The 10904-nt window shown below is 54.3% G+C and overlaps 1 protein-coding gene across 5 annotated transcripts; it reads right to left on the minus strand.

Moving 5' to 3' along the window:
* Positions 1 to 205: 205 nt before the first annotated feature.
* Positions 206 to 9126, minus strand: LOC123063348 (UV-stimulated scaffold protein A homolog). 5 transcript variants are annotated; one of them, XR_006430261.1, is made up of 3 exons: positions 8780 to 9126; positions 6466 to 8678; positions 206 to 446 (listed from the first exon to the last, which is right to left on the minus strand). XR_006430261.1 is itself a non-coding variant. In XM_044487107.1 (2 exons), exons 1-2 carry the CDS (start codon positions 9014 to 9016, stop codon positions 6795 to 6797), a joined length of 2121 nt encoding a protein of 706 aa, XP_044343042.1. In that variant the 5' UTR covers positions 9017 to 9126; the 3' UTR covers positions 6147 to 6794. The 5 variants fall into 5 exon arrangements, 2 of the variants coding, with proteins under 2 accessions (XP_044343042.1, XP_044343044.1); XR_006430262.1 differs by lacking the exon at positions 206 to 446 and adding an exon at positions 484 to 851; XR_006430260.1 differs by lacking the exon at positions 206 to 446 and adding an exon at positions 484 to 890.
* Positions 9127 to 10904: the final 1778 nt, after the last annotated feature.

The following is a 10904-nucleotide window of genomic DNA, read 5'->3' on the forward strand; positions in this document are numbered from 1 at the left end:
AGCTGCTCATGCAGTTAGTCGCCAAAAGGCGGTCAAGCCTGGTTTGGCAACTACATGCATCGTAAGTATGAACAACGTGCAGTGTATACAGAAGGAAAAAAAAAGATGCATACATCTGGATCTACACAACTCGCCTAGAGACAGCAACAACAAAGTGTGCAATCAGTTTTTATATGCAAGCACATCTCCGGTCCGCAACAGAAATTGTGCTACAAATTGTGTTAAGACCATTGTGCAATAATGCGCAGAAATCAAACAAAGAACAGGTTACATAGAAAGTATAGTACAAGGGGGCGGACCATACATGCCAGAGAGCAACGAAATAGTTTGTCAGAATTATTTTCATAAGCAAAGCACATCTTCAGTTCACATCTTGAGCAGCCATGGTGAGCCACCAAGCACATCTTCAGTTCATGACAGCGGTGTTGCGACAAATTGTGACCATTCTGCAGTCATGCCCAGGAATCCGGCAACAAAGAAGTTACAAGACATTGCAAAATTACAAAGCTTATGGAGAAGAACAGTGAGGCACAACATATACTAAGACTCAGTTGCTGGGTTAAATACAGAACAGGGGAAAAAAAAGTTGAGCTGACATTATCTACTACAGAAATTAAGAACCACACTGCACACAAGATGGCAGTACCAAGCTAAACACTGGAGCATATCCTCAGTGTGCTTTCACTGCCACTGATTTGGGAATGCTTCCCTGTAGGTCATATCCTCAGTATTAGAAGCTTCTCTTATTGTTGCATCCCTAGCACGACCATTTAGTAGCCTCCCTGCAATCCTATCTTTTGCAGTAACTTTCTTCTTCAGCGTTGATGATAGTGTAGGTTCCTTCATTTTACCTAGACGTCGACCACGTCAGCCCAATGTTCCAAGCACATCTTCAGTTCACGATGGCAGTCATGTTAAAAATTGTGAACATTCTTCAGTAATGCCCAGAAATCAGGCAATGAACAAGTTACAGGACATTGCAAAATCACAGTGCTTATGTCATGTGGGGCGCTGCGTACAGGCGCGGGTCGCGCGCCCAGGGGCAGCAGCCGACGGCCACAGCTGGCGAGGCATGATCGGGACAAGGAGTCCTGATCCTATGTTGGTTCCTAGAGTCCAGGAATAGTTAGTTTCCTAGTTTGTTAGGAGTCCAGGAGTAGTTAGTTTCCTAGTTTGTTAGAAGCCCATAAGGCCTTTATATATCCTGTAATCTGCACCCTTGGACGCAGGCAATAAATCATTATCTCCTACCTCCTCCTCTACTCCTAATCTCTTCTCCTGCACCATTGAGCAGTTAGGCAAAAACCCTAGCGCTCCTATCAACCGAGACTACGAACTACGTAGTCGAGGTCCTGCTGTCTTGGGCACCGAGGTCCTTGACAACTTGGTATCAGGTTCCAGGCGATCCTCTTCCTCGTCCGCGCTCCATCCGCAGCCCGCCGCCACCCCTGCGTCCGCGCCAAGCACACCTCCATCGCCACCATCCGCCGCCGCCTCGGTCACTTCCGGCATGGCAGAACCAACCACCGCTGATCTGGCCACGATGATCGAGGCCTTGACTGCAACGGTGGCGTCCCTGCAGACGTCCGTCGCCGCGCTCCAGAAGGACAAGTCTACCTCCTCGTCGAGCGCTGCCGGCGCCCACGATGGGCAGCACCACAATGATCGCCCGCCCCGGTTTCAGAAGATGGACTTCCCCAAGTTCGACGGCAAGTCAGATCCGCTCGCTTTCCTCAACAGATGCGAGTCCTTCTTCCATCAACAACGGATCGCCGAGGAGGAAAAAGTCTGGATGGCGTCCTACAACCTTGAGGGTTCTGCCCAGCTGTGGTACATGCAGGTCCAGCGTGACGAGGGCACTCCGCCGTGGCGCCGCTTCTCCGAGCTGCTCAACCTCCGCTTCGGGCCACCTCTACGCGCTAACCCGCTGGGCGAACTAATGGCGTGCAAGCGCACAACGTCCGTAGTCGACTTCCAGGAGCGGTTTGAGGCGCTCCTCCCCCGGGCAGGCATCTTATCAGAGACACAGAAGGTTCAGATCTTCACCGCGGGACTCCAGCCACCCCTCAGCCTCGACGTGGAAATCCACAACCCGCAGTCCCTCGCCGTCGCCATGAGCCTCGCCCGCAAGTTGGAGCTGCGCGACCAGTGCGCGCTCACCTCCGCACCACCGGTGCGTTTTCAGCAGAAGGGCATCCTGCCGGCGCCCGTACCACGCCTCGCGCCCCCCGTACCGGCTCTACCAGCCGCACCCCCTGCACCTAGTCTGCCGGAAGGGCGCCCAATCAAACACCTGTCACAGACAGAGATGGAGGAACGCCGTCGCCTGGGCCTATGCTTCAATTGTAATGAGAAGTTTGGCAGGGGCCACAACCGTGTCTGCCAGCGCATCTTCCTCCTCGACCTGGCGCCGGACGACGACGACGACGACACGGCCTCCGCCACCGCTGATGCCTCACCGGCCGACCCTCGGATCTCGCTCCACGCGATCTCCGGCGTGCGCACGAGCGAGACCATGCAGATGCATGTCACCCTCGGGGGTGTCTCCCTCCTCGCCCTGATCGACTCAGGCTCCACCCACAACTTCATCGCTGAGGAGGCGGCCGCTCGTGCTACACTGCCATCCCCCACCACCGAGAAGATGCGTGTCACGGTGGCCAACGGCGAGCGTGTTCCGTGCCAGGGCGCATACCGCGCCGTCTCCTTCCGCATTGACCAGGAGGCGTTCTCGGAGGATTTCCTCGCCTTGCCGCTCGCAGGCTACGACGTCATCTTGGGCACGCAATGGCTGGCGACGCTTGGACCGATCCTGTGGGATTTTCGCGCCCTCTCCATGACGTTCTGGTGGAGGGGCCATCGGGTCTGCTGGCGCGGCCTTGCCGGACCGGACGGGCCAGCCCTGCAATCATGCAATGGCCGCGATTTCCTCGACGCCATCCTCACCGAGTTTGACGGCATCTTCGCCGAACCCTCCGGCGTACCACCACTCCGCAGCCGCGACCACGGCATCACCCTGCTGCCAGGCTCCGCCCCGGTGGCCGTCCGTCCGTATCGCTACCCGGCCGTGCACAAGGACGAGCTGGAGCGTCAGTGCGCCGCCATGCTCGCCCAGGGCATCATCCGAGCAAGTCGTTCCGCATTCTCATCGCCGGTACTGCTGGTCCGCAAGCCCGACGGGTCCTGGCGCTTCTGCATCGACTACCGCGCCCTGAACGCCATCACCATCAAGGATGCGTTTCCAATTCCGGTGGTGGACGAACTCCTCGACGAGCTCCGGCGCGCTCGTTTCTTCACCAAGCTCGACTTACGCTCCGGCTACCACCAGGTGCGGATGCGTGCGGAGGACATCCCAAAGACTGCCTTCCGTACCCACGACGGCCTCTACGAGTTCCTGGTGATGCCGTTCGGCCTCTGCAACGCGCCGGCGACGTTCCAGGCACTCATGAACGATCTACTGCGGCCGTACCTGCGCCGTTTCGTTCTCGTCTTCTTCGACGACATCCTCATATTCAGCGAGTCGTGGGCCGATCATCTTCGCCATGTGCGCACCATCTTTACCGTACTGCGCCAGCACCGGCTCTTCGTCAAGAGGTCCAAATGCTCGTTCGCCGTCGAGTCGATCTCCTACCTGGGTCACACCATCTCCGCGGCCGGAGTGGCCATGGATCCGGAAAAAGTGCAGGCCGTGGCCGACTGGCCGCAGCCTCGCTCGGCGCGCGCGGTCCGGGGGTTTCTCGGTCTTGCAGGGTACTACCGCAAGTTTGTCAAGGAGTTTGGCGTGGTCGCCGCGCCCCTGACGGCCCTGCTTCGCAAGGACGGCTTCTCATGGTCGCCAGAGGCGGCAACAGCTTTTACCGCCCTCAAGACGGCGGTCACCACGGCTCCCGTGCTCGCATTGCCCGATTTCACACGGCCGTTCATCGTCGAGTGTGACGCGTCTACATACGGTTTCGGGGCCGTCCTTCTCCAGGATCAGCACCCGGTGGCTTTCTTCAGCCGGCCGGCCGCGCCTTGTCACCGTTCTCTGGCGGCATATGAACGGGAACTCATTGGCCTGGTGCTCGCTATTCGCCATTGGCGACCGTACCTCTGGGGGCGCCAATTTGTGGTAAAAACTGACCACTACAGTCTCAAATTCCTCCTTGACCAGCGCTTGGCAACCATTCCGCAGCACCACTGGGTCGGCAAACTACTGGGGTTCGATTTCACTGTGGAGTACAAGGCCGGTAGTACAAACACGGTGGCGGATGCCCTTTCCCGCCGCGACACGGCAGAGACGGGGGTCATGGTTATATCTGGTCCTCACTTCGACTTCATCGACCGCCTACGGCACGCTTCGTCCACCGACCCAGCACTCGTCGCGTTGCGCGAGGATATCACGGCAGGCGCTCGGCAGCTGCCGTGGGCGCTCTCCGACGGCCTCGTCACTTTTAACGGCCGCCTCTACATCCCGCCAACGTCTCCACTACTCCAGGAGCTTCTCACCGCAGTGCACGATGACGGACACGAAGGCGTCCTGCGCATGCTGCATCGTCTCCGCCGCGACTTCCACGCACCTAACCTTCGCAAGACGGTGCAGGAGTATGTCCGCGCCTGTGGTACTTGCCAGCGGTACAAGTCCGAGCACTTGCACCCCGCCGGTCTGCTGCTGCCACTGCCGGTGCCCACTGCCGTGTGGACTGACGTCGGCATCGATTTCGTAGAAGCGCTCCCTCGTGTGGGCGGGAAGTCTATTATCCTCACCGTGGTGGATCGCTTCAGCAAGTACTGCCACTTTGTGGCGCTGGCCCACCCGTACACGGCGGAATCAGTGGCGCAGGTGTTCTTCGCTGAGATTGTGCGTCTCCATGGCGTCCCGCAGTCCATGGTCTCTGACCGCGACCCCGTCTTCACCTCGGCTTTTTGGCGGGAGCTCATGCGCCTCACCGGGACCAAGCTGCACATGACGACGGCGTTTCATCCACAGTCGGATGGCCAAACGGAGGCTGCTAACAAGATCATTGTGATGTATCTCCGTTGTCTCACCGGGGATCGTCCCAGGCAGTGGCTCCGATGGCTTCCCTCATATACAACACCGCCTACCAGACATCAACCCAAGAAACTCCGTTCAAGCTTGTGTATGGCCGTGACCCTCCCACTATTCGCTCTTACGAGCCGGGCGATACACGGGTGGCCGCAGTGGCCAGGAGCATGGCGGAGTGCGACGAGTTACTCGCAGACGTCCGCTATCGTCTACAGCAGGCACAAGCGGTCTACAAGTCCTACTACGACAGACGCCATCGGGACATTCGGCATGACGTGGGCGATTGGGTCTGGCTTCGTCTTCGCCAGCGCGCCGCGTCCTCTCCCAACCTGCCAACCAGGGGCAAGCTCAAGCCACGCTTCTATGGGCCGTACCGCATTTCAGAGGTCGTCAACGACGTGGCCTACCGCCTTGAGCTTCCGGCACGCTCGCGCCTCCATGACGTGTTCCACGTGGGCCTCCTCAAGAAGTTCTTCGGCACACCTCCAACTGCACCACCGGGATTGCCTCCGATCCACAACGGGGCGGCTGTTCCAGAACCGGAGCGCGTGACTCGTGCACGACTAGCACGCGGCGTTCGCCAGCTGCTCGTCCACTGGAAGGGTGAAGCAGCATCATCAGCTACATGGGAGGATCTTGACAGTTTTGTCGAGCGCTACCCCGCTTTTCAGCTCGAGGACGAGCTGCTCGTCGAGGGGGGGAGAGATGTCATGTGGGGCGCTGCGTACAGGCGCGGGTCGCGCGCCCAGGGGCAGCAGCCGACGGCCACAGCTGGCGAGGCATGATCGGGACAAGGAGTCCTGATCCTATGTTGGTTCCTAGAGTCCAGGAATAGTTAGTTTCCTAGTTTGTTAGGAGTCCAGGAGTAGTTAGTTTCCTAGTTTGTTAGAAGCCCATAAGGCCTTTATATATCCTGTAATCTGCACCCTTGGACGCAGGCAATAAATCATTATCTCCTACCTCCTCCTCTACTCCTAATCTCTTCTCCTGCACCATTGAGCAGTTAGGCAAAAACCCTAGCGCTCCTATCAACCGAGACTACGAACTACGTAGTCGAGGTCCTGCTGTCTTGGGCACCGAGGTCCTTGACAGCTTATGGAGAAGAACAATGAGGCACGACATATACTCAAAGACTCAGTTGTGCTGAGCTAAATACAGAACGGGGGAAGACAGGTTGAGCTGGCATTATTTACTACAGAAATTAAGAACCACATTGCACACAAGATGGCAGCACCAAGCTAAACTGTGGGGCATTGGGTACACATCTGATAGCTAACAGTAATTCCATTGCAGAAGATGCAACCTAGAGTCAACCTGTTTATTGCCCGGTACAAGCCAAGGCAAAACCAAGATAACAGAACAGAAGAGCAGAGAGAAAACAGAAACCCTCTCTTAGCATTGGAAACAATAGATATCAATCATCCGGTTTATCGTCGCCTCACCTGAGCTGTTGTAAGGCCAGTTCAGAATATCGGATGTTGATGGTGTAGCTCCAGAGAAGCTGGATGACCGTGGAAGGACGGTCGGCAACAAGGACAAACTGCTTGGCATGCTTCACAAAATCGACGGCTTTCGGTTTATTGGTGCCTGTTCTGACTTGGATTCCCAATCCGACTGCCAGAACAAATGGTATAGGACTTTCTTTTCTGAATTTTTCCATGAACAGTCTGGAAGCAGCTTCAGAGCCCTGCGTACTTCAAGCACCTCAAGCGCACAACAGCACAACATAACGAAACCGTTAATTATGAAGAAAGACCTACTCAGGGTGCTTTCACTGCCACTGATTTGGGAATGCTTCCCTGTAGGTCATATCCTCAGTATTAGAAGCTTCTCTTATTGTTGCATCCCTAGCACGACCATTTAGAAGCCTCCCTGCAATCCTATCTTTTGCAGTAACTTTCTTCTTCAGCATTGATGATAGTGTAGGTTCCTTCGTCTTACCTCGACGTCGACCACGTTGGCCCAATGTTCCAGAGGGCTGGTCATATGCTGCCGCTGAGTGGGGCGTTGAAGCAATAGCCGATTGCCGCAGAACATCTTCATTGTGCTGGCGGATTCTCGCACGCTGGGCTCTTTCGCGTGCTTTGTCGTCCATACCCCTTTTCCGAACATTCTTAACTGCTTGCATCGCCAGCTGGTCCATTGTCATTTTACTCAGATCATGTGCTCCATCGATGTCGGTGGTATCATTATTTATGTTTCTCATCTTTGAAGTAGAGGGCTCCTGACCCTCCAGTGTACTTTCACTATCACTGCCTCCATTTGTCTTAGTAATCGGATTTCCTCCTGCCTCACGAATGTCTACTTTCTGCTCAAGCAGATCGCCTCCCGCATCAGAACTGCCATCAATTCTGCCAATTGGATTTCCTCTTGCATCACGTGGGATGATGGGCCCATGAAAAGGGCATATCTTGAGATCCCTTCTCTGGCAAAGACCTCCTTTCTTCAGAGGTGCATGACATGGTAGGATCTCAACTGGCTCTTCTTTATAAACAGAATGGTGAACATTTAACTCTGCAATCTTTGCTGCAGGTATAACAGCATCATTATCCATCCTACCCCAATGGCTCTCGAGCTCAAGCCCCCTCTGGTTTACATGTGCATCCATATTTGAACCCCACCGGTCCAAGACAGAGCTCCATGATACCAAAGGGGCTTCGGCAAGGAGCCTTTTTCTCTCTGGATCCATCTCCTGAGATCTATCACCGTCATTTGGCACGTCACCACTGCCTCCTTTCACCATGCTCTTTCCCTTCCTATTGTCCTTGCTGGAACCTGCAACATCTAGAGTGCTCACAACTCTAGGAGGACTAGGAACTTCAATCTTTCCCTCCACCCAATCCTCTTCGTCTTCCTCCTGAACATCCTTCTTCCTACGAACATTATCAAGATCGAGACCAAGCTCATTGCACTGGCCTCTTACAGCGCGTATTTCATTCTTAACATTGATGAATTCCTTGAGCGCAGAATCTCTGAACTGATTATCTGCAAGATTGACCCTGACAAGCACAGATATCCAATCCTGAATGGTGCTGAAATGCTTCGATACAAGGAGCCGGTACGCCTCCCTCAATGCATCGAAAACTGCCTCATTTTCCTGAGTTTCAGGCACCCATTGCCCGGCCATCAACGACGCTGTCCTGATACTCTGCATCGCCATCGAAGCAATCTCCTCCTCCTCGTCATCATCGTCTGCATAACGCTCGAATTTCTCATACTCAGCCCGGATGATGTCCAGCCCGTTGCGGATCTCTTGGATGGTGGACCGGATTTCATCCTTTATGGATTCAATGGTGGACCGCAACTGTTCGACCTTGGCAGTCAAGATCTCCTGCGTGCGTGCCTCCCGCGCCGCACGGGCCTCGACGGCCGCGCGGAGCCCGGGGAACTGGATGCGCGCGGACGACTTGAGGTAGTCGACGGCGAGACGGAGCTGGCGGTAGTGTACGCCGAAGAGGTGGTGCCAGCGCTCGAGCGCCTGGATGGCGGCCTTCCGGAGCGTGGCCGCGGAGGCTGCCGGCGGGGGGAGCTGCTCGTTGCTGCGGAAGCCGACGGCCAGCGGGACGAATCCGTCGAGCACGTCGGCGAGGAGAGCGCGGAAGAGCTTGGAGCGCATGAAGAGCTCGTCGACGATGCTGAAGGCCAGGAGCCGCACCTGCGCACGCACAAACAAAGGGGGGAAATTTTAGCATCAGCGCGGCCGCCAGGGGCCTAGGGTTGGGGGAACCGGAGATCCGGGGGGAGGGGCTTACGCACGTGGGAGTGGGGCTTGGCCATGAGGGAGAGGAGGAGGCGGAAGGCGTCGCGGACGGCGCCATCGGAGGCGCGCACCGAGGACTTGATGGCGCGGAGGAGCGCGGGGTCGACGGAGGGGGCCGTGGTGGAGGTGGCGCGGTCGATGAGGGCAGCGACGGAGGAATCCGCCGCCGGGGTGGAGGGGGAGGCGCTCGGGCCCTGCTCGGACGACGGCGGCCGGCCGGAAGCACGCGGCATCGCGGCGGTTTGGTGTGGTGGCGTGGCGGGCGGAGAGCCGGGCGCTGATTGATTGGCTTTGCGGTTGAGGGCGGTGAGCTGCCGTTCGCCGGGCCGAGCCGGTTCGTCCGAGTCAGTTCGTTCCAGGGGGGGTGATGAGCTGAGGTTTTGTTCCACAGCCTGCATGGTAGAAAAATTTGAATTTCAAATATTTTTTGAATGGTGAACAAAAATTTAAATACATTTTGTAATTCCTTTATTTATAAATTTTTAACAATTTACGGGATTATGATTTTTTTTTAAAAATAAGCATTGGGAATTCTGAACATTTTTTAAAAATGTATTTGTTTTGAAATTATGAACATTTTTAAATTATGAATTGTTTTTTTAAATTTCCATTGTTTTTAAAAAATTAATCGAAATTTGTAATTCTGATTTCCATTTTTGTGAATATGTAAACAAATTCTAAATACTTTTAAAAAAATTAATCAAAATTTGTAATTCTGATTTTTTAGAAAGCATTTTAAATAATTGAAATTCTGACTTTTTTGGGAATTTAGAAAATTTTAGAATTATGAACAGTTTTTGAAAATTTAAACCAATTTTGGAAATCTGAACATTTTTTTAGAATTTAAACAAAGTTTGAAATTCTAAAGATTTTTCGAGGGTCAGGGCGAGCATGGCTGCCTCCATGCACCCTATATGGGCGTGCTCAACTCAACATGGCTGAGATGCCTTTTGCATGAGATGGGCATAGTCGAGGTGAGCCCAGACACCCTGCCACACAGGCAAAAGTGGATTCTATAGAGAACTTTTGAGCTCATGCCCCTCCATGCACCCTACCAGACACACCTAGAGTGTTCTCGATGTCGATGATGTACTTCGAGCCGGGAGCTCCTATTCCACGCGCTGCACGTGTATAGAAGGGATTAGCAATTTATCACCATATCCTAAAAAAAGCACCAAGAAAACAGGTCTTCTCACAGCACCATGGAGTAGCTCCACATATCTGCCTCCCACCTCATCTTCTTGCTAGCATTATCCTTTCTTCGCAACAACAACAGCTAGCATCAGAAAAGGCCCAAGAGATCAAAATCGGACAAGAATAGAAGGAGGGAGATAGAAATCGAGTGAATTAAAATTACCTGGTGCACTTCTTGCAGCTTCCTTATGGCGATGGCGGCTTCTAGTTGCAACATGTCGATCTCAGCTCTCTGACGTCTGTAGCCGAACAACTAAGTTGCTCTTCACCATGCCTCTCATCTTGGTGACATGCACCTGTCGTCTCTACTAGATTTGGGGCTGGTGGGAAGGCCTCTTGGGAGGTCAAGGCTGAGCGGCTGAAATAGGGCGAGGTAGTACGCGCCAAAGGGTAATGGGGAGACAACAGTGCCTGCACATACGTCGCCCGACAAGGGTGTAGGCAGCTTGCCCCAAACTAGTGGAGTGGCATATGTGCGATGGATGGCGCCCCACTGTGGTGGCTGATTGGGGTATGGTTTTACCACTCTGGGCTGCTGTTGCAGATGGGGCGACGACTCCTAGCCCGTGGTGGGAGGAGAAGTATGCCGGGTGGTTCCAGATTTGGGAGAGGGTTATGCAGATGGAGACCGGTGGGTTGGGTGAGAAGGTGGAGGACGTGGGAGAGTTATTTCTCCAATTTATTTTTCGCTAACTTGAACGTGGGGTATTTTTCAGCAATTTATTTTCTTCGTCGGATCGTAGGAGGGTTGGGATGTTTAAACCATCATGATGACGGCGGTAGGTCCTCTTTAATAATATAGATATATCTAATCTTAGCAAGCTGCTGGCCCATGTGGCTAGCCGGTAGAGAACTCAACCTTCAGGTCGGGAGGCTTGATTCCCATCGCCGCTCCTTATTTTCAGAAAAAAAAACGTACCTTAAGAA

Source organism: Triticum aestivum, chromosome 3A (genome assembly GCF_018294505.1).
Source record: "Triticum aestivum cultivar Chinese Spring chromosome 3A, IWGSC CS RefSeq v2.1, whole genome shotgun sequence".
Taxonomy (NCBI): domain Eukaryota; kingdom Viridiplantae; phylum Streptophyta; class Magnoliopsida; order Poales; family Poaceae; genus Triticum; species Triticum aestivum.